The following is a 26,273-nucleotide window of genomic DNA, read 5'->3' as shown; positions in this document are numbered from 1 at the left end:
CATAGAGACACTCAAAAGCTGAAGTTATTCGCTGACCCATTTTCAACTGACCCAGAAGCAGTGGAATCGAGTATTCAAACTTGAACTTATCGACTTGCAATGCTCTGACACGCTTCGCAGTAAATACTGCAAAGGAAATCTGCTAAATTTCTACAATTGCCTTGATTCTGAAAAGTTTCCGAAACTGCCACAGAGAGCCATGAAGTTTGCTTGTCTTTTTGGCAGTAAGTTCATTTGCGAGCATGCCTTTTCTCTGCTGAGTCTCAACAAATCAAAACAATGCAATCGGATTACGGATGATAATCTTGAAGCAGTTATGTGTCTGGCAACGTCGAAAATAAAGCCTGACATTCTGAAACTGGTTTCCGAGAGGCAGTGCAACACGTCACATTAATCCAGAAAAAGCATCCACTGGTAAGTATCACCTACTTGAGTTATCAGTGTTTTCCATCCAGTCATAAGTTCCCACTAACAGCCCAGATTTTTGCTTTTTCCAATTAAAAAGATATTCAGGGAAAAATAATAATTGTAGATTGTTTGTGCAGAATAAACAATTCCCATAGTCCATTTAGGTCCCAGAACATGATTGTTTTAATTTGTAAAGCGGAGATAAATTTAAAATCAATGACGAGGTGCTGGTTCGATCACAAACCCGGACTGTTAGTGAGTCTCCAAGATTGATAAAGACTGTAAAAGTGATTTCAAGCAAATTATGCTGTCAAACACCTATAAACACCGGTCATAACTTCCTGCATTTTATATAACGTAACCATTATTAGCTTGTTATTGTTTGGCAGGAATCTTAACAGAAACTAGGCTGTTAACAAACTTTGGCATTTGGGTCTTCATATAAAAAAAAATATTAGTATCTGGTTATGTATGGTTAAAAAAAAACCACAACAACAAAAAAACACGTTTTATTGGTAGCCCTCAGAAGTCATTCGGATTGTCAATGTGGCCCTGCCAGCAAAAAAGTTGTGCACCACTGCCTTACTACAAGCCTTGATATCGCTAGGCTAAAGACCTAATTTAGGCAACTGAACTCTTGTCAGGAAACTCTCAATGAGTTTATATTAGCTGTGAACTGCCAAGCCCTTTTAGATGCATGCTCAGCGCAGCGTGTTTAAAGAACCCTGTGGTTCTGGGAACTGTGCTGAGCATTCCTGGCCCCCCCAAAGCCCCTTCCCATGTTTGGTCAGCGCTGAGTACAGCCGGATTGGACACTGCAAGGCAGCTCAGATAAGAGGCTCAGCTCGATATCTGGAGCATGATGTGTGTTTGGAGAGTACGGCACAAATGTCTTTTTTTCCAAAGCCAAAGCAGTAAGGGAGGCTTGTGAGGTAATAATTATGTTTTGCCTTTCCTTGAATGTTTGTGATACTGGAATTAGCAAAGCAAGCTGATGATAAAGAGCTGTTCACCATGTCCTTTGTTTGTTTTTTATTTTTTTGTTTGTTTGTTTTTTATTTTTTTGTTTGTTTGTTTCCCCGGTAACAAGCACTGAAGTCACCCAGTTATCTGCTTATCTTACCTATGTTGGCAGCTAATACCTTGACAACATTAGACAGGGTTGGGTCAATCCAGCCCCTAAAAGCATTTAGACAGTATTTTAAGTGCTCTACCCTGGAGGTATTTTAAGTATTTGTTTTAGGGCTGGAATGCATCTGAGGAGAACTCTAAATGCAAGAGGTTTCGTATGTTCAGCTGTGGCAGGGAATGCATGTTGATGGCACACTTAACACTGTGTATTCTCTTTTCATTCTGCAAACCCCACTTGTAATGCAACCTACTCTGTCATCATTATGCTCTTGTGTCCTCCCCTCTACATGTAGGAATGTCAGGATCAAACAGACACAAGTGGAGATGAGCTTGTCTCCATCACTCCTAGTTTTCATAATCATAAAGTAACCCATTTGTTTTCATGGCAGCCCACCTGGAGCAGAGCAGATTAAATTAACTGAATATAATACAATTTTAAATAGGGCTTCTTCAGCAACAACAAAAAATATATATATATATGGAATTGTTATGATAAGAAACTGAGGAATATGTATTTGTAAATAGCGGTATGGTTACATTCATTCACTTTGTTTATTGCAAGCACATACAATACTCTCTGTATTTCTCTCCAGTAAAAGATGCTGAATTGGACCAAGAATTCTGATTTAATTATCCTGTGTGCTGATATGACCATAATATGTTTTAACATCTGTATGACAGGCAGGTACCATTTTTCAATGGAAGTGTGCCATTCTTCAAAAAAGAATGAAGACTTTGAATAGGAAATTATGATTATTGCAACTGTTCACGCAACACAAGATGACATCTGTATTAAAACACTGAAAAAGATATTTCGTAGACATAAGCAACAGCCACAAAAAGTGCAGACAGTGCATGTTGGTATCATTACTCTCAATACTCCATTTTCTTTTCATGTTTCCTTAAAATACAAAACTACAAAAGCACAGGTCAAGGGCCACAGATGGATACTGTAAACTAAAAATATGCTGAGAAGCTTGGATTAAGCAGTAAATTCCCATGCCGTCTGCCTGTTGATTTCCATGCTGAGAAAAATCGCCATTGGTATCTTTTGAGTTTTTAGTATAAACAGACAAAACGTGCCCTGAGACTCATACTGTAGCATAATGATCTTGCACGCTAGTGTCTTGACCTTCTCAGTCGCAATGCCTGACAGTTTAGGGGCCGTGTAACCGGACAGTCAGCCCCCCTGGCTGTTTTCACACACCATCCCTGATATCCTTCACTTTTGGACACATGCCCTACAGTTTATTTAATATCAGTGTTAAGCTTCAATAAAAATAAATGAATGAATAAAACTGTCCGCTTTATAGAGTTTTGGTGTGTGAGAAATGACTGTGAGTGCTTGATCTCTGAGGTCCTGAATGTATCCATTTACTAGACAGGTTGATGCTGCTGATGCAACCTGTCTTTTTGTTGATATAAGGAAGGTTTTTGACAGTAATAAGCAATAGAAAAGCCATACAATAACTTACTTACTGTAGAAGTGCTTCCTTGTGTCAACACGCTGTCTGTACTGCTAATAGGCAAGCCATAAAACAGCAGCTTCCTTATTTATTAATATATGAATTAATGTATTAAGTTAACATGATGAAAGAAAAAAAATTCAGACAGTAAACTGTAATCAATCACTTACCTTATATTTAAATAGTAACAGTGCTCTGTACACCAATGGATTGTACTACTGGGTCTGTGACAACACTGTGATAAAGCACTTCAACTTGAAATAGAAAATGATGTGTTTTTTTACAAAAGCAGTTGTAACGGGCAGTTATGGATTCTGTCCCCTGTCAGTAAAATGAGATTATTATTATTTATTTCTTAGCAGACACCCTTATCCAGGGCAACTTACAATTGTTACAAGAGATCACATTATTTTTACATACAGTTAAATTTTTTATTTATTTTTTTTACATTATTTTTGCATACAATTACCCATTTATACGGTTGCGTTTTTATTGGAGCAATCTAGGTAAAGTACCTTGCTCAAGTGTACAACAGTAGTCTCCCCCACCTGGGATTGAAACCACGACCCTCCGATCAAGAGTCCAGAGCCCTCACCACTACTCCACACTGCTGTCTTTGTTAATTACTGCTCATGGACGTTTGGGTTTTCTGCTCTCCAGCTTCTCAAAACCCATTTACAGTACTCACAGACACATTGAAATGGCTTGTTTAAATACCTGCAGTATTTCTAAAATCAGATGACAACGTATTCCAAGCACATGATGTTGTGTGCAACAAATTACATTTTAGTCTGTTTTGATTCTAGGGAGAGTCAGGTAGGGATTTTAGACTTTGAAACACAAGTTTCTGTAAATTTTTTATGACACAAGCGTAGGGTTACCAGAGTCAAAAACTGGGACATTTTTTCCTGCAATTCATCGATGCTGTAACAGTTGAAATTACTGCCTTAACACTTATTTATTGGTTTAAAATGTTCAGTGTATTTATTGCAGCACATCACAAATAACGCTGTACATTTATGAAATTTCTTCATTCTAGTGCTGATTAGTGTAACAGAAATGAGTGCTTGCTGGCATCAAAAATAAGAAAATACATTTTCTTTTGAACTGAAATGCTTGTGTGACTGAACACGTGTTTTTAAGTGTACTTCTCAGCACTTGAAATCTGATCTAATAATTGTGACTTGCTGGTAAGGTAATCATAGAAAGCTGAATACCTTTAAAATTGTCTCAACTTTCAACCTGTTTCTTTCATTAGTCCACTGCACATTTATCAAGGAGAAGAGTCTCTCGCATTGTAATGCAACCCACTCTGTGTACTGTGTACTGTTCTACATTTGTGCAGGATTTGAAAAACTGCACCCACTTTTCCTGCCTCACACTTTTCTGTTCAGTGACAAACCTTTTGAGAAATAAAAGCTGATAAAAGAGCACAGCATCATCTAGAACTACATTCTTTGTGCTCAGGTACTGTACAAATATGCTCATGTACAAACCACAAATATGCCTCACTGACCTCATTATGAAAGACATTTTCAAGCACCTTTGGACAGGAATCTAGTTGACAAGAAGAATGATTTCAGAACCTTATACAGCAATATAATCCCCTCAATTGCAGGAAACAGGGAAAGCCACCGTGTTTTTGAATGAGACAACACATTTCTGAACTTCACATTGACAAAGTCACACGTACTGTGTACACTGAAAAGAAATTAAAAATCTTAGCCACAAACCTTAACATCAGTACTCAGAGAATCATTTGCAGTCAGGTTGGTGTTTTACAAAATGTGAGCAGGGCAGCCAACACCAATTACATGGTTTGCTACTGGAAGATACTCCTTCAGGCTTGCAAATACATTATTTGTACCACCTCGATTTAACACTAGAACCGCCATACGGGTCAGTGTGACCCATTTTGCATTTAAAATGTCAATTACTCTTCTGTTGTAAATAGCATGTGTATGTCTGTTTTTGACTTTTCCTAAATATATGAATTAAATATCCTGACGGCGTTTGATAGCTAGAATCGCAAAAATGATAAAGTTATAAACAGTTCTATATAGAACCGCCATGTGGGTCAATGTGACCTATGCATTACATGTCTTTTTCTTTTAATATAATGTAAGATATTCTACTGTTTTTGTAAATGAAGCAAACAAGACACGCCCCCTCCTCCTAGCACACGTGTTTTTTTTTTTATTTCAAGCCCTAGTTTGTAGACTGACTACGAGACAGAGATTGCTATGATTGTAGATTTATGAAGATGCCAACTCAGTGAAAGCCTAGTTTCTTGTTTTTCAATGTACCTGGGAGACAACAATCCTTCGATTTGTTTCACAAATGCAACTGGGAATATATCAGAAGGAAATATTTAATCTTGAAAGTAGTCATTTTGATTGGAATACAGCAAGCTGCACTCAGATGCATACAGCAAACTGAAATGACAGCTAGGAGGATAACAACCTATGTGCTTAATATGAAACGTATGTTATATATTCTTTTTTCATATTACTTTTAGAAAAAAAAAACATTTTGGTTTTACAGGTTTGTATGTACCAGTTTACACAATAGTGTTCAATGGAACTGTGTCTGTGTTTACAACACAGCTCCTGGATGCAGGCACAGTCAGCTGGCAGACGCGTACGCTCCTCCATAGAGTACAATGCAGACGTCATACCAGAAGTAGTGTTATATTTTATTTTTTATGTAGTATTAGAAACAATGATTTTGGTTTTATAGTTTTGTACGTACATATACCTGTTTACACCTGTACACGGGTATATTTACATACCCGTTTCTTTTAAAATGTATATTTTATTATATTTTTTTTACTGTTTGTAGTCGTGCTGTATATGCGCTCATTTTAAAAGTAAAGCCTTTTATGTTTAATTTTCAGTTTAAATACTTTGTTTCTGCGATGCAAATGTTAACTCTGATGTTCATTAATAAAACTTTTCCGTTCCGATAGTATGTCTTTCATTTTCATAATGAAGCAGTTTAAAAATGTATGGGTCACAGTGACCCACGTGGCGGTTCTAGGTAGTTCGAAAATCCGGCAGTTCTAGTGTTAAGCCTCCAAAGTTTGCATTTGTGTTATCACCTCCAAAAGCAACACATTTTTCAGAATGATTATATTTACCCAATATGTCACTCATGTAGTTTCAGACATTGCTAAGGCTCTCAGATCCAATAACTTAGTCTGCAAACCTTCTTCATCTAAAACAAACAGTGAACTACCACTGGAAACAGTTTGACACAACTGATTTCTTGCATCTGTGGAAATACTCAAATAATTAACAGAGGCTAAGGAGTCTTCTAAGCACTTCACAGCTTAAGGAGCTAAAACATTACATACAATTGCTTCCGTTTTAGTAAGGGCTGAATTGTTTTTAGCATTTGTAGCGTCTCTAAACATTTTCTTAGGCAGCATTGCATTGAATTAAAGCTATGGTGATGCTTCACAATGTGGCATTCCATAGTTCCTTCTGCAGCTGTTACCTCATTTTTTTCTGGTGTTTGCTTCTTAACCAAAAAGTGTGAGATACTGTTTGAGCTATCCACTGAAGTAATGCTTTTCTTGTGTGTGTATATATATATATATATATATATATATATATATATATATATATATATATATATACTCCTATAGGCACTACTTGTTGCACTACCTGTCCGCTACTGCACTGCATTGTACTGTCTTCTCTCGTCATATGCTTATACGCTTATACACATCTATTGTGTGCTTTAACTCCTACTTTAAAAAGTTGCTCCAATAATATACAACATATTTGTCTGTTGCATGCATCAAAAACACATTGTTGCTTTAGTAACATAATTATCTGCAGTCGTCTCAAAAAGAAACATTTCAATACCAGCCCAGAACTATAGCTTTTACAACACAGTTAAATGACTTTGTTACAGTAACTAATTAAATTAGTACATAACATCCTGGTACATTTTTTTTAGAATAATTCATGTCTTTCTTTCGTTTCTTTCATTTAAATCAACTTACCACGTTTGTATAGTCTAGACTGCAGAGCTCCCAGGCCAGGAAGACTAATGATTGTTAAACGTTTAGCTCTACAGACAGTATGAATAAAAAAAAAATGTATTATATTCGCGGGCAGGGCCTCAATCTCAATTTTGGCAGGATGATTGGTTAGAGTAGATCAAGACAACGTCTGTAGGGGGCATGAGGGAAGGAATATATACTATACCATGTGATGATGGGGCAAAGTTAAAGGAGCTATTTACAAAACTTTACATGCACAAACTGAACATTTCAAACTCACATAGAGGTACAGAAAAACGGGACGATTTAATATTTTACTGTTTTTGATCAGGACAAAAAAATAAGGCTGAAAACTGTGACAATCCCGTTTTTTCTGGGATGTCTGGTAACCCTAAATATGTTACGTTGACAAGTGGCTACATTAAGAGAAAAAAACAAAGTTAGAGATTTCTATGGCCTGCAGATTGTTGCAGACCATAGAAATATGTTTTAGGCCACGTTTGAAAATACTGTCCGTTTTTTTATTGTTCACCAAGAGTGGGGTTCCAAGACTGGAACAGAATGGAATTTGAAACGTTTTAGCCAAAAATGTTTCCATGGTAAAGGTGTTTTTTGCAGAAACGTTTCAGATTTCGTTCCGTTCTCCAACATCATGTGGAACTCAGCTGAAGAGACCAGCCCACGTAAGTTACACGATGACCCATACAGACCTATAGGAATGCCATACAGACCTATAGGAATGCCATACAGACCTATAGGAATGCCATACAGACCTATATGAATGCCATACAGACCTATAGGAATGCCATACAAACCTATAGGAATGCATGCCCACTTGAAACCTGGCACAAAGTTATGAAGACAGTTATGTAGATGTGCCTTTTTTAACATAGTTACAACTACATTATATACTGTACCTAAAGGGATGAATTTAACTTTTTGCAAAGATTGTCAATTTTTTGTAGATTCTCCTTTCCCTTTCTCCCTCCAGCTCACTCAAACAACCTCTATCTCCCAATTAAACTCTTTCTCCCACCAATTCAAACTCTTTATTCATCTCTTTCATGCTCATCTGCAGAATGACAGCGTGGGCTGATGCACCACTGAGTGGTGGACTAAAATATCTGGACTTCTAGTAGGTCCAGATAATTTATATAAATGACAAATGCATTTGGTTGTTATTCATGACAAAAACAAATAAAATACTGTAAAAAATAATAATAATAATTGGCAAGTATTGTATATTCAGTTAATATGTATTTGACATCTTGTTTTGTACCTTTTTATCTGAAACCATGACAACAAGAGAACACCATTTACACCTAGCCAGTGCATCAAATTGATGTTGTCCGTGGAGAATGTATTTACACTCCCTAGTCCCATGGTACAGGGGATTTAGTTCAGATGTATTGAGCTGGGATGCCCTCACATCAGTTGTAGTGTTTTGGGGAAATGGGTTCTGTAGCAACTACAATAGTTCATCACTATATCGGAATGCTTTTAGCGTTATTGCTAACTGGGGGAAAGCAAAACTCAGGAGGAGCTCCTCAATAGTATTCAACAGACAGTATTAATGTATTAATAATGTTTCCATCTAGTTCATCTACTGTACAGTATAGCCACTTTATTAGGATCTGCGTCTGATATTCAGGGGATATTTAAAGGATGATGAATACATTGTTCATCTCAAACATGCTCAATCTGACTGGGATCATTACAGTGGCTATGGATGGAAGATGCTTAAAAGTGCCGCATTGTTGAACTTGATCCGCAACTACAGCTTTATAGTGCTGCAGGGGTCACGTGTCACATGACACAGTCAACCTAATTTAAATGCAAGAGGAAATGGATTTTCAGTGGAATGCTTATTTGTTGTTGTTGTTTAGGCCCTGCAGTGACCCCTTGAGAAGGTCCCCTATGAACTCCCATCAGAGGTCTTGAAGAACATTGGGAGTCCCAGCCTCACTACAGATGAGCTTTGACAGCACGACAAAGGGATGTCGCAGGTGTTTCTCCTAACCATGCTAGCATTCTCAGCCAGTCAGGTAAGGACATCACAAAATAACAAGATTGGTTCAAATTAACTTTCCACAGGCACTGTTTTATACAACTGAACATGCTGTAAACCCACAAGACTTTTGGAAGCCTTTCCTAGTCCTCTTTCCATCACCATGCCCCCCATAGTCATGTAGACTTCAGCAAACCATAAAAAGAAACTTGTTTCCATGAAGTGTGATTCTTTCTTCGTGAAATAATGAGAACAACATAGAGAATCTTTTAGGTCTGTAAAATGGGAAATTTACTGTCGGTATTAAAAAGTCACAAAACTCTCTGTTATCTGTGTCTGACATGTGAATGCATGCATCCCTCAGACTACCTTGATCCCACGAAGTGCCCTCTATGTTCCTGTACTGGCTGTGATCTATCACAGGGATGTGGCATCCTTTAATGGCACACAATTATTCCAAATCTATTTCTTACAAAGCTGACATCAAAATTAGAAGTGAAATTCCTAGGATAAAAGCAAGGCTTTAAGGTTGGTTCATACTTCAGACTCTGTGCGACAGGTCAGAATTACATCATCCACACTCTTGTGACTTGCATCTTTTTTGGAAAGTACAGCCTTTTCTCATGCGTTTGCAAACTGAAATCGCGTAGGGTCGGATCATTTTGAAAAATGTCAACATTTGCTGCGTGGTCGCTTTTATAGTTGTCTGCGCCTGATGTATCGCATTCATCTGTGACAGAAGTATCAACCAACCCTTACTGACAGTGCGACTCTAAGCAAATTACTGTGCTTTACCTCCTTGTGTCTCTTTGAAAAAAGGGCACTGCTAGAAAGTCATTTCAAAGGTGAGGTATACAGTACACACCATAAATATTGTGACTTGCCCTAGAGCCGTGTAGTACATTGTGATGATTTCTCTAAATGTCCTCGGGTATTTGTAGGAAAACTCACCACAGTTAGACTTGAAAGCAGCATTCCGCGTATTTAGGGAAACACAGTTCACGTAACAGACTTTCTGTAAATACAGTGTACAGGGTTTTTTTATGTATGGGTCTGTACCCAGCTTTGGTCAGACAAGCTCATACATCTCACACCTTCTCTGGCACTCTGGGTAGGAGACCAGCTGTTATAACCAGAGGCACCCCTTCTATAAATGAACTCGTAAAGTGACAGAATCACATCTTGTGAGTAATCTGGGCTACGATGTAATACTTCCTGGTTCTGTTTTCCCATTGCGTTGTTAGGGATTTCAGGGTGGACTCAAGCCAGGGCATTTCAGTTATTTGTCTCTGACCTCCTTGGACCAGCATCATGGGATCCTTCCCATTCACAGAAAGCTGGGACATAAGTAGATGGAAACAAGCACTTCCAACTGCCAACTGAACATTCAGTTGAAATGCTATCAAATAATCTCAAGTCAAGTAGACAAAAAAAAAAGTTAAATCTACCACCCTGTCAGTTTCATTTTATACAATTTTCCATGATTCTCTTTTGAAGATATCTTGCTGCTCTTCTGAGTCTGCCCAGCCTATAAGTTAATACATTGTTTGTAGGATGTCTTTTATTGTTGTAAGAGATGTGATCTCATGCAGTTTGAGCAAGAGGATCTCGACATGCAGCTCAGCTCAAACTATGCAAAATCATTTCTATTATAAGAGACGCCCTCCACACAATGTACTAACTTTTTGTAAATCACAAAAAAAAAAAAAAAAAAAACTTTAGTAATGTCCTGGGATTTTGACAACTCCTTAACAGTGATCGGTTGATTTATTTTACCATTGCAGTTCCATTTCTGCAGTCTGTTTGAATGAGATATAGGGAAAATTAGTTTTCGATTCAAGTTAGTAACTTGTCTGAATATTTTAATATAATGCTGTTGCTGTGCTCCGGGCTGTTTCTGAGCATTCTAAAGGAATCTGCAGAAAATCTCAACATCTGCTGTGAGCATTGCCACAGAATGGGTACCAGACTATTGCTTGTGCTGCAGGCAATTGACCAAGCATGTCAATGTGTCAGTTTAAGCTTTTCTAATGCTGTGTATATTTTCACATTCAGGGATTTTCAGCTAAAATCATGAATGTTCTGGTGGAGAACTGGGAAAGCTACAAGGAAGAGTGTGCCAGAAACATCAGCAGGGACCCTGTCTTCACAGGTATGTAAATCAATATTTCAGTATTAACAAAACTCATAGTATTTCATAGCTCAGGTGTTTTGTTTTTGTTTTTAATTATAAACCCTTTTAATGTTCATGGTTTAAAGGAGTCTGTAGTCTTATTCTTGAAATGTATTTTGTTTATGACTCTAAGTCACCCTGGATAAGGGTGCCTGCTAAGAAATAAATAATAATAATAATAATAATAATAATAATAATAATAATAATAATAATAAAGTATGTAGTGAAATGTCTTCTATATGAGCTGCTGTGTTTTATAGCTGAACATTGAACTGCCTGCATTGTTTATTTATTTTTTTCATGGCTAAAGAATCCTGCAGCTTTTGAATGACAAACAGTTATGGAAATGTTGTACTCCAATCTGTCACAGTGGTTTCAATATTTCAGTGCTTGTGTTAAGACTTTTATTAAATAAATAAATTAATTAATAAATACAGGAACTTTAAACAGGAAAAACATGTGTATAACTTGTCTGGTTTCTTTGGAAGAACAACTTTTTTATTTGTTTATTTTTTTCTCAGTACCAGTGTGCAACCGTACCTTTGATAAATATGCATGTTGGCCTGATGGGACTCCAAACACAACAGTCAATGTCTCCTGTCCGTGGTATTTGCCGTGGTATGACAAAGGTAAATTATTGCTTACCAGTGGAACAACAGAACAAGGAAAGAAATTCCACATGCAAAAAAAATAAATATAGCACTGCAGTTGTTTTCTTTAATAATAGAACGAGTTCTGTATAATCAATAAATGTCATTATTTGCAGTGTTTACATTTATGGTAAATAAACTTCTATAAAAAACACTTCTAATAATATGGTTCTGGTTAATTTTCCATAGGTATTGAAGGGTAATTTCATGAAAACTCATGAAGATCATCAATATCAGCCTAACACAAGTTTATCAAGGTTTCATCATGAAAAATTCCTGGGCTTGCCAGCAGTCTGATATTGATGACTTGTCCAATGTAACAAACGTGAATGGTCCAACGGCATAACAATATGGTAAATGGGTGAAAAAAAAGCTTTATCTTTTAAAAGATATGGTGGTTTGTTCTTCAGTCCAAACAGGATTTGTGTCTCAGAGGTGTGGCCCGGACGGGGAATGGGTCAGGAAAGACAATGGGGAGCCCTGGAGGGACACGACACAGTGTGATCGTGACGACAAGGAGCAGGTGAGGGGAACAGAAAGAGAGACCATACTCGCCTTACCAAGAGACACCAAACCTACCTCATCACAATTACCACATGTTTCCTACACTACTTGTAGGTAGTAAACGAGCAGTGCTTACTAGTACTGATGATTATTCACAAAACTTCCACTTTCAAAAACATTTTCTAAAGTATGTGAGCTGAAAATATGAAAAGATGGTTTGATCTTCACAAAGAATGTTGGCTGGATTCGCAAAGCTATTTACTCATCAAAAAAGGAAAAACACACCCAAACAAAATGACCAAATCAGAAACTACACTAGAAAAAAAGGGCTAATGATGATTTGGCGTGAAACGCTTTCAGAATCTAGCCAAATGTGTTAAGAAATGCATTAATTGTTTTTGCCTATATTATTTCCTATTAAAATGCTACAATTTGGACACAGAATTTTGAAAAGACAACACTATAGCATAAAAGCTGCTGCTGCTTCCTTGTGATAAATGACATCCTGTTGTTTAGATCACTTCCTGTGCTTTAGAATAATTTCACTACTGCTACCAGAAATGTTTTTTTTGTGGATCAACAGAGTTGTACTGGAAAAATCTATACAAATAGCCAAGACCCAAAGATCTTCAACACAAAAGGGGGGTCTGTTTTAATGTTGTAAATGCTATTAAGAGCTAATGAAATTGATTTAAACCCTTAGTTAGCACTCATTTAAACTGAGAAAGACATTGTATTTTGCTTACATGGCAAATAAATCCAAAGTGACTGATATAGTGAATTACTTTACCTCTTATTTCCATGCAGGAGTGGCTTGGGAAGAAACTGAAAAGTTTCGAGATCATGTACACAGTGGGCTACTCTGTGTCGCTGGGTGCTCTGACTTTAGCACTGGGGATTCTCATAGTTTTCAGGTAATAATACTGTAGATGGGTAAGATGCCTGGAACAGTTGTACTGTACATAATTAATACATTGCAAAGGCCTTTCCAGAATGATATGTTGTTTTAATCTAGCTTCCTGTTTTGGATAATTGTAAACTAATTCTGTATGTATTGCTGTTTAACAGTGTAGCCTTTGAAGGCCTTTCTTTTATTTTTTTTAAACTTGTGTTTATTAAATTTTTGCTTTTAAACAACTCAAACAGAACAAAATATATACATATATATATATACATACACACACACACATACATACATAACATTGAGATACATAAGGTTATAAATGATAGTACTTAAATATCAGAATAGCAATACTGTAATAACAGTCAGTGAAAAATAAAATAGTAAAATTATATATATATGTGGAAGGGTGGTGGGTAATTCACTGACGCAGAGACAGACAGGTGTATTTGGCGTCACCACACAGGTGCCCAGTTTTATTTTTGTTGGGAGCAGGGAGTTGATCTCTTTAGCCCGCAGATGGCGCTGTGGGTCCGTGGTCTGCGTACCACCGATGGTAAACAGAGCCACGGAGAATACCAGGAGTCTGGTAAACCAGGGATCGGACAGTAGCACTCGCAGGTGCCTCAAACAAAACAATGAAAACAAAAGATCAAAGAAAAAGAGAAAATAAAACACAGTAATAAACCTTCAAAGAAAAAGGTGCTGCCCTTGGCAACAATATCCCGGTCGCCGCTACCCGCACGACCCGGATCTCCGTCCTACACTACCGGCTCGCTATGCTTGCCTTTTTACTACTGGGGTTCTGCCCAAAGGTACCCCGCTCTCCCTAATTCTGTCTATCCGGAGGCTCCTTTCTCTCCGCTGATCCTCGCTCCCGGTCAGCACTTTCCGCACCTCCAGCGCGTCTAAAACGGCAGACCTGAGGAAACAGCAGAGCATTATCTTATAGGGCCAACAATCTCCCCAAGACCCGCCTCGCAGCCATTCAGAGAGAGAGGGAGAGTCCACACCCACTCTCCCACCTCCCCGTGTCACGGCTATGACTGACAGGCGGTTGTTGGACGACTGCCGCCCCCTCCTGCAGCACTGTGAACACGCCAGCAGAGTCAGTACAGATCTCTCCCCTGTTACATATCCTCCCCCTTAGAATGGCACCACCGGTCCATTCGAAAATCCTACAACCCCATGCCTTCCCGAGAAAAAAAATCTGCGTTTTGATGCAGTTTCCCCGCTCGGTGAACTACCCTGAAGGCATAGGGCTGCAAGGCCAAGTACCACCGCGTGATTCTGGCGTTGCTATCTTTCATTCGGTGAAGCCATGCTAAGGGGGCATGATCTGTAACAAGGGTGAAGTGTCGCCCCAGGAGGTAGTACCGGAGTGACTCGACTGCCCATTTTACTGCGAGACACTCCTTCTCGATGGTACTGTAGTTTTTCTCGCGGGGAAGGAGCTTCCTGCTGATGTACAGGACCGGGTGCTCGCTTCCCCGAACCTCCTGAGACAACACTGCCCCGAGACCTGTCTCTGACGCATCCGTCTGCAGGGTAAACCTCTTACCGAAATCCGGGCTGCATAGCACTGGCTTGCTACACAACCTCCGCTTCAAGGCGAGAAAGGCCCTCTGGCACAGCTCCGTCCACTGAACCGTATTTGGGGCAGCCTTCCGGGTGAGGTCTGTCAAGGGAGCAGCGAGCGTGGCGAAGCTCGGGATGAACTTTCTATAATAGCCCGCTAGTCCCAAGAAAGAGCGCACCTGGGTTTTAGTCGTAGGGACCGGCCAGTCAGCCAAGGCTTTCACCTTAGCAATCAGCGGTCTGATCTGGCCACCCCCTACTCGATACCCCAAATACTCCGACTCACTCTTCCCAATGGCACATTTCTTTGGGTTAGCAGTGAGCCCCGCCTCCCGCAAGGATTGCAGCACCGCCGCTACCTTACACAGATGACTCGGCCAGTCCTCACTGTGGATAACCACGTCATCTATGTAAGCAGCGGCGTACTGCTGATGGGGCTGTAAAATGTGATCCATCATCCGCTGGAAAGTGGCAGGGGCTCCGTGCAACCCAAAGGGCATGGTCCTAAATTGGTACAACCCGAAGGGAGTCGAAAACGCCGTCCTCTCTTTAGATTCCGGGGTCAGGGGTATCTGCCAGTACCCCTTCGTTAAATCCAGTGTCGTCATAAAATGAGCGGTGCCTAGACGCTCCAGCAACTCATCTACCCGGGGCATCGGATAAGCGTCAAACTTCGATTTCTCATTGATTCGTCTGAAGTCAATGCAAAATCGAGTTGACCCGTCTGGCTTATCGACTAACACTACCGGACTGTTCCAGTCACTTTGGGACTCTTCTATTACCCCCAGTCTTAGCATTTCCTCAATTTCCGCCTTTATTACCTGTCTTTTACGTTCAGGTATACGGTACGGCCTCTGGCGAACTAACGCCCCCGGCTCAATATTAATGTGATGATGGGCTACTCGAGTCTGCCCCGGGACAGAAGAGAACACGTCAGGAAACTCCGCCACCAGACCCTGAGCCTGACACCTCTGGGCTGGCGTCAGATTCTCCGCAATCTGTACCGACCCTTTTCTTGCCAACACAGAAAGATCAGGTCCAAGATCGGTGACGTCATCTGTGTGCGCCACTAGCAACGCCTCCGGTTGCAGCCAGGGCTTCAGGAGGTTGATATGATAAATATGTTTCTCTCTCCGTCGCTCCGGCTGGCAGATCTCATAGTCCACCTTCCCAACCCGGCGTGTAACCTCAAAGGGTCCTTGCCACTTAGCCAGAAGTTTCGACTCAGAACTGGGTAATAGTAGAAGTACTTTATCCCCCGGCTGAAATGTGCGCAATCGGGCTCCTCTGTTGTACTGTGTCTCCTGCCTGTGCTGAGCCTGCTGCAAATTGTCATGCGCCCATTTTCCCACAGACTCAAGACGTTTGCGCAGGTCCAACACATACCGGACTGTATTGGTCGAATTATCCTGCTGTTCTTCCCACATCTCTCTGACTAGATCGAGCACACCCCGGGGTCTCCGCCCATACAACAGCTCGAATGGCGAAAAGCCGGTGGAAGCCTGGGGTACCTCTCTGATCGCAAAGAGAAGGGGAGGAATCAGCTGGTCCCAGTAACGCACATCACTGCTAATAAATCTGCGCAACATGCTCTTAAGGGTCTTATTAAAGCGCTCCACAAGACCATCGGTCTGAGGATGAAACACCGAGGTCCTAATGGTCTTAATCCCCAAAAGTTTACACGTTCCGCGGATTAGCCGAGACATAAAGTTGGTGCCTTGGTCGGTTAGTATTTCTTTGGGGATTCCCACCCGGGAGAAAACCTTCACAAGCTCGTTGGCAACAGATTTAGCGGACATAGATCGGAGGGGAATGGCCTCTGGGTAACGCGTAGCGTAATCCAGAATAACCAATAGGTGTGTGTATCCTGCCGCACTCCTTTCCAATGGTCCCACTATATCTACTCCAATACGCTCAAACGGAGCTTCCACTAGGGGCAATGGCACCAGTGGGGCGCGTGGGACGGCTCTAGGGCTAGCTTTCTGACATTCTCCACACCGTTCACAAAACCGCTTCACATCGCCATCCAACCCCAGCCAATAGAACCGTGTCACGAGCCTAGCTTTAGTTTTGTCCCTTCCCAAATGACCAGACAGGGGAATAGCGTGAGCAAGCTGCAACAGATCTTCCTTAAAGGGCTGAGGAATGAGCAACTGATGACGCACTTCCCCGGTCTGAGGTAATTTATCAACACGGTACAGAAGGTCTCGATTAATTTCAAAGTGAGGGTACGTGGCGGCGCGTCTGGGCTCGACCACCCGACCATTAACCACTGCTGCCTGGTCAAAGAGCCTGCCCAGCACGTCGTCACGCCCTTGCTCGAGTCGGAAGTCACGGGAGCGAGCTAAAAAATCAGCTCCCATGGCTTCCAACTCGGGGTCAGGTCGATCCTGAGCAGAGGCAGCCGAGCCAGACCCCTGCGCTGGTTCCGCAGCCTCCCCCCCAGATTCTTCACCAACCGCCCCCACCTGAAACTTCTCTGACCCCCTCCATTGCCAGCCTTCATTCTTAGCGATCCGGCGCTCCCGTTTAGTTTTACGGGGTTTAAATTTATGACAAAACCATTCCGGATCACGAAAGGGGAAGATCTCTCCAATTACTTCCTCTTTCTTAGCCAATAAGGAGGACGGGGCTGTCAGGGCAGTCAACCAGTCTTTAAACTGCTCACAGTCCCGTCCCAGAACTACCGGTACCGGCAATCGAGGACATAATCCAACCTGCACCTGCGTCACCTGCTGGCCAATAGTCATATTCACCTTAATTTTAGGATAGGAGCGTACATCCCCATGAATACATTTAATATGCACCCGTCCCAATATAAGTCTGTGCCCCGGTGAGATTAGGCTCTCCTGTACTAGAGACTGACCACACCCTGAATCCAGGAGAGCCTGGGTTTTTGTACCATCCACTGTCACAGGAATAACAAAACCCGTGTGCTGAAGTGACTGAGGTAATTGAACGCGCTTACCTGGTCGGCCGAGGTCACACTCCATCGCGGGACAGTCCCGGGCGAGGTGGCCCACCTCCCTGCACGTCCAACACCTCGGTGGGCTGGTTTCTCTCCCTGAAGCTTCGGCAACAGGTGGAAATACCGGAGCCAGAACAGGGGCTCGCCGATAAGGTGTCCGCGCGAGACCCCGGTCCGACACCGCAGCAGCCCGTGGGTAGCCCCACCCTGCCCCAGTTCCCGGGCCGGGAGCTCCCGCCGACACCCCCCGACCAAATCCTTGATAACCCCTTCCCCCCAGTCCCTTCGCCCTCTCCGGGGCCAGTTGAGGGGATGATCCGGTAGCCCCGCTCTTCCCAGGCAGTCTCGTGGGCGTTGGCTCCGCTGCCTGGTACTGCTCCGCCAATTCGACCGCCCGGTCCAGAGTATCCGGTGCCTGTCGCTGGACCCACAGCCGAGGACCCGGGGCCAGACACTCCAGGAAGCGCTCCACCACCACCATCTCCACCAACCTGGCTTTGGTGTTTACGTCCGGGTTCAGCCAACCTAGGGCGTAATCTTTCAGGCGGTGGGCAATGGTTCGGGGGTGCTCCTCTGCCGCAAACTGTTCCCCCCGGAATTTTTTCCGATACCCCTCGGGCGTGGCCCCCACGCGATTAAGGATGACCGCCTTCAGAGTTGGGTAATCCATCATAGCCTCCGGGGACAGTGTCCTCGCCACTGCTTGCGCCTCACCCGTGAGCTGAGGCAGTAGGCAGCTAGCCCACTGCTCTGGAGCCCACCCGGCCGAGGTCGCCATGGCCTCAAACACCTCCAAGTAGGCTTCTGGTCGATCCTCGGCCGTCATTTTAGTAGGTCTTTGCAACCGGGGGTCTGGGGCTGTTGATCTAGCCGCCCCCTGCACCGCAGCGGTGAGAGTCTGGCGCAGGAGGTCCATCAGGGCAGCAAACTGCGTGGCATCCATTATGTTTTGTGGGTTTTTTTTTTTTTTTTTTTTTTTTATCTCTGGGTAGGTGCACTGCTTGGGGCAATGCCAGTGAATCCCACTTCTGACACCACGTGTGGAAGGGTGGTGGGTAATTCACTGACGCAGAGACAGACAGGTGTATTTGGCGTCACCACACAGGTGCCCAGTTTTATTTTTGTTGGGAGCAGGGAGTTGATCTCTTTAGCCCGCAGATGGCGCTGTGGGTCCGTGGTCTGCGTACCACCGATGGTAAACAGAGCCACGGAGAATACCAGGAGTCTGGTAAACCAGGGATCGGACAGTAGCACTCGCAGGTGCCTCAAACAAAACAATGAAAACAAAAGATCAAAGAAAAAGAGAAAATAAAACACAGTAATAAACCTTCAAAGAAAAAGGTGCTGCCCTTGGCAACAATATCCCGGTCGCCGCTACCCGCACGACCCGGATCTCCGTCCTACACTACCGGCTCGCTATGCTTGCCTTTTTACTACTGGGGTTCTGCCCAAAGGTACCCCGCTCTCCCTAATTCTGTCTATCCGGAGGCTCCTTTCTCTCCGCTGATCCTCGCTCCCGGTCAGCACTTTCCGCACCTCCAGCGCGTCTAAAACGGCAGACCTGAGGAAACAGCAGAGCATTATCTTATAGGGCCAACAATCTCCCCAAGACCCGCCTCGCAGCCATTCAGAGAGAGAGGGAGAGTCCACACCCACTCTCCCACCTCCCCGTGTCACGGCTATGACTGACAGGCGGTTGTTGGACGACTGCCGCCCCCTCCTGCAGCACTGTGAACACGCCAGCAGAGTCAGTACAGATCTCTCCCCTGTTACAATATATAAAAAAGAAAAAAAATGTATATATATATATATATATATATATATATATATATATATATATATATATATATACACATACATACACATATACACACGTACATATACATATACACTTGCATACATACACACATACATACCCACACACACAAACATATAACCCTCCCAAAAGAAGAAAAAAAAAAAAAAAAACGTATTATATAGTGACTCATGAATTATTCAGACTGTTCAGACCGTTTAGACCGAAGGGCAATCCAAAGTACCCTCCTTAGTATACTTTCTTTTCCAAATCAACTGTTATGTGCGATCATACAGGTCCTACTGTCATGACATTAGCAGGCTTCTAGTTAGTACACAAGTAATGCAATACATGAATAATATAACACACAGACATCAGGCTCTCTATATATAGCTAGTAATATGTGTCTTTACTCAGTCAAAGGATCAGCATAATTTCCGCAACTCAAAAATTGTATAAAAGGTTCCCATATATCCTGAAAGCATCCTGATTTCCCCTTTATTATGTATGTTCATTTTTCCATTGCAAGACATAAGGACAGTTCCCTTAACCATAGGCCCACTCTTGGTCTGTTCGTATCCCTCCAATGCAAGGCAATCATTCGCCTGGTGTGGAGTAAACATAAGTCAATCATTTTCCTCTCATTGGGAGCCAGATTACAGCCCTCAGGGTAAGCACCCAGTATACAGAGTTTAGAGGTAAAAGGCAGCCTCTTAGAAATCATTTGAGATAAATAATCAATAACCTCACACCAGAACCTCTGAATATCAGGACAAGCCCACAAACAATGGACTAAAGTGCCCCTCTCCAGCCCTCATTTCACACAGCTATCAGGAATATCTGAATTAAATCGATGGAGTTTGGAAGGGGTAATATACAGTGCCTTGCGAAAGTATTCGGCCCCCTTGAACTTTGCGACCTTTTGCCACATTTCAGGCTTCAAACATAAAGATATGAAACTGTAATTTTTTGTGAAGAATCAACAACAAGTGGGACACAATCATGAAGTGGAACGAAATTTATTGGATATTTCAAACTTTTTTAACAAATAAAAAACTGAGAAATTGGGCGTGCAAAATTATTCAGCCCCCTTAAGTTAATACTTTGTAGCACCACCTTTTGCTGCGATTACAGCTGTAAGTTGCTTGGGGTATGTCTCTATCAGTTTTGCACATCGAGAGACTGAAATTTTTGCCCATTCCTCCTTGCAAAACAGCTCGAGCTCAGTGAGGTTGGATGGAGAGCATTTGTGAACAGCAGTTTTCAGTTCTTTCCACAGATTCTCGATTGGATTCAGGTCTGGACTTTGACTTGGCCATTCTAACACCTGGATATGTTTATTTGTGAACCATTCCATTGTAGATTTTGCTTTATGTTTTGGATCATTGTCTTGTTGGAAGACAAATCTCCGTCCCAGTCTCAGGTCTTTTGCAGACTCCATCAGGTTTTCTTCCAGAATGGTCCTGTATTTGGCTCCATCCATCTTCCCATCAATTTTAACCATCTTCCCTGTCCCTGCTGAAGAAAAGCAGGCCCAAACCATGATGCTGCCACCACCATGTTTGACAGTGGGGATGGTGTGTTCAGGGTGATGAGCTGTGTTGCTTTTACGCCAAACATAACGTTTTGCATTGTTGCCAAAAAGTTCGATTTTGGTTTCATCTGACCAGAGCACCTTCTTCCACATGTTTGGTGTGTCTCCCAGGTGGCTTGTGGCAAACTGTAAACGACACTTTTTATGGATATCTTTAAGAAATGGCTTTCTTCTTGCCACTCTTCCATAAAGGCCAGATTTGTGCAGTATACGACTGATTGTTGTCCTATGGACAGAGTCTCCCACCTCAGCTGTAGATCTCTGCAGTTCATCCAGAGTGATCATGGGCCTCTTGGCTGCATCTCTGATCAGTCTTCTCCTTGTATGAGCTGAAAGTTTAGAGGGACGGCCAGGTCTTGGTAGATTTGCAGTGGTCTGATACTCCTTCCATTTCAATATTATCGCTTGCACAGTGCTCCTTGGGATGTTTAAAGCTTGGGAAATCTTTTTGTATCCAAATCCGGCTTTAAACTTCTCCACAACAGTATCTCGGACCTGCCTGGTGTGTTCCTTGTTCTTCATGATGCTCTCTGCGCTTTAAACGGACCTCTGAGACTATCACAGTGCAGGTGCATTTATACGGAGACTTGATTACACACAGGTGGATTCTATTTATCATCATTAGTCATTTAGGTCAACATTGGATCATTCAGAGATCCTCACTGAACTTCTGGAGAGAGTTTGCTGCACTGAAAGTAAAGGGGCTGAATAATTTTGCACGCCCAATTTTTCAGTTTTTTATTTGTTAAAAAAGTTTGAAATATCCAATAAATTTCGTTCCACTTCATGATTGTGTCCCACTTGTTGTTGATTCTTCACAAAAAATTACAGTTTCATATCTTTATGTTTGAAGCCTGAAATGTGGCAAAAGGTCGCAAAGTTCAAGGGGGGCGAATACTTTCGCAAGGCACTGTATGTCCACATAATCCAATTGTATTGCAGCAGTTTATATTGAGTATTAATCGTTTGGGATTGGGCTTTAGAACAGATCTCACTCCACTCCATTATGGAAATGTCTACAGATAAGTCCTCACTCCAAGCAATTCGTCTGGACTCTGAGGACTCCTCCGATTTAGCAACCAGTATGTTATATAGCTTAGAAACCTGCCCCCTCCCATGTCCCTGACCAGAGGCGGCGGTCTCCAAAGTTGACAGTGCAGGCTGGAGAAGGGAGTGGCTCTGTCTAGAGTAAACAAAACTACGGAGTTGTAGATATTTAAATAAATGTTTGCGTGGGATTTCAAATTTGTCTATTAGCTCTTCAAAGGACATTAGAATATCATTCTTAAACAAGTCAGCAATTTTTTCAATCCCCCTATTGGCCCAAAGTTTAAATCCTGAATCAGATTTTCCGGGTGTAAAATCATCATTCCTCCAGATTGGAGTGAAACGTGACAGCTGTGACTCTTCACACATATATTTCTGTACCTCATGCCAAACACTGATTGTGGTCCTGACAAAAGGGTTTGAGGTTTGTTTTTTCAGTTTCTTAACATTGGCTGAGTAGAGGTACATATATAGAGGCATGTCTGAAACAGAGTGCATTTCAATTGATACCCAGGGCAGAGGTTCATTAAGTGAAAACCAGCACATAGCAGCTCTCAACTGTGCTGCCCAGTAATACCATTGTAAATTAGGGAGTTGTAGCCCCCCCCTGTCATATGGCAAATATAATAGAGTTAAGCGGAGCCTAGAACGCTTTTTATTCCAAATAAAATTTACTAATAGACTTTTCATTTTGGAGAAAAAGAGTGGAGGGGGAAGAGATTGTTAAAGGTATAGAAATTTGGGAAGGATGCTCATCTTAATTATATTTATGCGACCAATCAGGGAGATAGGCATTGCAGACCATTTGTCTAGTGATTTAGTTATTGATGAAATGAGGGGATTATAGTTGGCTAGAATAATTTTATTTATTTCAGGAGTGATTCTTATACCCAAATAGGTAAAGCCCTCTGGGGAGTTTAAATATTGAGTTTTTATTTTTGGTTGGAGTCTCTCCTGCTCATTTAAAAATAGTATTGAGGGTTTAGTATTGTTTATTTTATACCCCAAGAATTTTCCAAAATTAGATACAAGTTCTGACAGGGCATCAATAGAATCAGATAAATTTGACAGGAACAAAATAACATCATCAGCATAAAGTGCTATACGGTGTTCTAAGTGACCTATTTTTATACCCGTTATGTTCGGATGATTATGTATGGCAATAGCTAAGGGTTCAATCGCTAGGACAAAAAGTAAAGGTGAGAGTGGACACCCCTGGCAGGTGCCTCTTGACAGTTGAAATGGGCTGGATATTATATTATTTGTTACAACTTCTGCCAAAGGATCAGAGTAGAGAACCCGTATCCACTGAAGAAAATTATTGCCAAATCCATATCGTGAAAATGCATGGAATAAGTAACTCCACTCAACCCGGTCAAAGGCTTTTTCTGCGTCCAGCAACAAAACAGCTTTGTCTGGCGCCCCTGCGTTTTCATAAACAACATTAATTACTCTTCTAATATTGTGAAATCCCTGTCTGCCCTGAATAAACCCATTCTGATCATTGTCTATTAATTGTGGGAGTAAAGATTCCATTCTGCTACTCAACACCTTTGCAAGGACCTTAGTGTCCGAGTTCAAGAGCGATATTGGTCTATACGAGCCGCACATTAATGGATTTTTTCCAGATTTAGGGATTAATGTGATCATAGCACATCTCAAAGAAGCAGGGAGCAGTTTATTTTCAAATGATTCCTCATACATGGCTAAGAGAGGATCCACTAGTTTGTCCTTAAATATTTTATATAGGTCAATTGGGAGACCATCAGGACCAGCAGCTTTACCACCTTTCATATTAGATATGGCATTTATTACTTCAGATTTCTCCAATTCTTTATCTAAATTAGATTGATCTTCAGAAATAGATGGAATCTGAAGATTACCCAGAAAGTTTTGCAGGTTTACCGAGTCTCTGTTAGTCTCTGATTTGTATAGAGTTTCATAATAGGATTTAAAGGTACAATTAATTTCCTTAGGATCTGTTGACACAGAGCCATTCTCTAATTCTATTGCATTAATTGCTCTTTCAGACTGTAGAGCTTTAATGCGCCAGGCCAGAAGCTTTCCTGCCTTTTCTCCCTGATCATAATACGTTTGTTTTAGCCTTGTCATACTAGAAATTACTTTATTAATAGAAAGTTTGTTGTACTGTGCTCTCAAGGAAACAAGGTCTTTTTGAGCTTTTGAAGTATTATTCAGAAGAACCTCCCTTTCCAAAGCTTTAATTTTATTTTCTAATTCACTCATTTTGAGTTTAAAAGCTTTAGTTTTAGAACTAGTACAACTAATGATCTGTCCTCTGATAAATGCTTTAAAGGCTTCCCATCTAACTGAGGCAGTGGTCTGGGTTGTGTTAATTTCAAAATATAAATCAATTTGTTCTCCTACAAATCTTAGAAAGTCTGAATCTTTAAACCACTCTGAGTGCACACGCCATTTTGGGGGGTCAGCGATCAGTTTAGAATCAATATAAGATAGTGAAATTGGTGCATGATCAGATATAACAATACAGTCATATTTACAATCCAAGATTTTGGGAATAAGTGCGCTAGAGATTAAAAAATAATCTATTCGAGAATAAGATTGATGCGTGCTTGAATAGCAGGAGTACTCTTTTTTTTTGTTGGATTAATCTTTCTCCAGACCTCGCACAAATTAAGATCCGAAATGGATTCCAGTAATATTTTCCTACTTTGCGAGTAAGATGCATTTGAATTTACAGAACGATCAAGAAGTGGATTCAGAGTACAATTAAAGTCCCCCCCATAATGATATGACCTGGGAGCGATGGGAGAGATAAAAAATAAACTACTGAAAAATTTGGGGTTGTCTGTATTAGGCCCATATATATTTACTAAATTAATATTTTGAGAAAGCAAAGACCCTTGAACAATGATATATCCACCAGCCGGATCGGGTGATGAGTGGTGTATTTTAAATCGAACGGATTTATGTATAAGAATCACTACTCCTCTTGCATGCGTAGAATATGATGCCGATATTACTTGTCCTGGCCATCTTTTTCGAATTTTTATTATTTCATCTTGCATTAGATGGGTTTTTTGAAAAAACACTATCTTAGAGTTTAATTGTTTAAGCCTGGTAAGTACCTGTTTTATTTTAGAGAGTTTATTTAAGCCCCTCACGTTCCAAGAGGTTATTTTAAACCCTGCATTTAGAGACATCATCTTATTTTACATCTTGAAGGTTAAAAGTCATAGACATAAGCAGATAAAAACTGTATTGGTTGTATACCTCCTTTCGTATGTCCATGATCGCACACACCTTGCAGACACTATCTGACTGCATTTTAAAATGCATGCAGCAGTCATTAACCTTATCGCTGAAGTGGATGCATGGGGAGCACAAGATTTTGCCAAACTGGGATCGAGTCACAGTTCTCAGTTTCTGTTGTAGTTTGTTTACTAAGCACAATAAGAAGCGCGCGGTTCTGAAAACGAGTCCAATAGTAAAAAAAAGAATGGTCACTATGCACGAAACACCCAAGTATTGAAACCCTCGTCTATTATTACATTTCCCGGTCGGTCTCCCCAAACGAGGCCTTTTTACCCACACAGATCTTTTTCTGTTCTCCACATAGATCTGACCCGCCCCCATCCCACTAAACACGGGAAAGCTGCTATGCAAACTGATCCACTTTGCTGAGGAGCAGTCTAACCCTAAACACCAGTTCGGTATCGCAATACCCGCTCTGCTGGCAGTTACTGTAAAGAAACAAAACAAAATGCAAATAATTCAAACACGTCCCCTATACAGTATGCAGCGAAAGCCTAATAACCCCCTCCATCCCCGCTAGTAGCTTCCTCTAGATTTTAGAAAATATATATATAAAAAAAAAAGATAACACATTCTCATCATGTTACGAGTAATAATAATAAATAAATAATAAAGGGGGAGAAAGGGAAAGGCATAACTCACTACTGTACTTATCTAGAAAGAAAAGTATCTTGTTTAATATCGAGTCCTCGTTATTGAGTTCGATAGGATTTTTCAAACGTCTATTCGCTTTATCTTCTT

General features: G+C 41.3%; 1 protein-coding gene across 2 annotated transcripts in view; it reads left to right on the top strand.

The window, feature by feature from the left end:
- The window catches only part of LOC117424090 (glucagon receptor-like), a 74,426-nt gene that overhangs the window by 34,150 nt on the left and 14,003 nt on the right, over positions 1 to 26,273 (top strand). For both annotated transcript variants that reach the window (XM_034040171.3, XM_058992445.1), the window contains exons 2-6: positions 8,904 to 9,062; positions 11,081 to 11,177; positions 11,720 to 11,827; positions 12,259 to 12,371; positions 13,160 to 13,266. In XM_034040171.3, coding sequence (XP_033896062.1) covers positions 9,015 to 9,062; positions 11,081 to 11,177; positions 11,720 to 11,827; positions 12,259 to 12,371; positions 13,160 to 13,266 — 473 coding nt within the window. In that variant the 5' untranslated portion in view covers positions 8,904 to 9,014. The remainder of the gene's footprint in view (positions 1 to 8,903; positions 9,063 to 11,080; positions 11,178 to 11,719; positions 11,828 to 12,258; positions 12,372 to 13,159; positions 13,267 to 26,273) is intronic.

This window comes from Acipenser ruthenus, chromosome 19 (genome assembly GCF_902713425.1).
Source record: "Acipenser ruthenus chromosome 19, fAciRut3.2 maternal haplotype, whole genome shotgun sequence".
Classification (NCBI taxonomy): domain Eukaryota; kingdom Metazoa; phylum Chordata; class Actinopteri; order Acipenseriformes; family Acipenseridae; genus Acipenser; species Acipenser ruthenus.
Note: the sequence above shows the minus strand (reverse complement) of the source record. Positions and strands in the feature narration are given on the sequence as shown.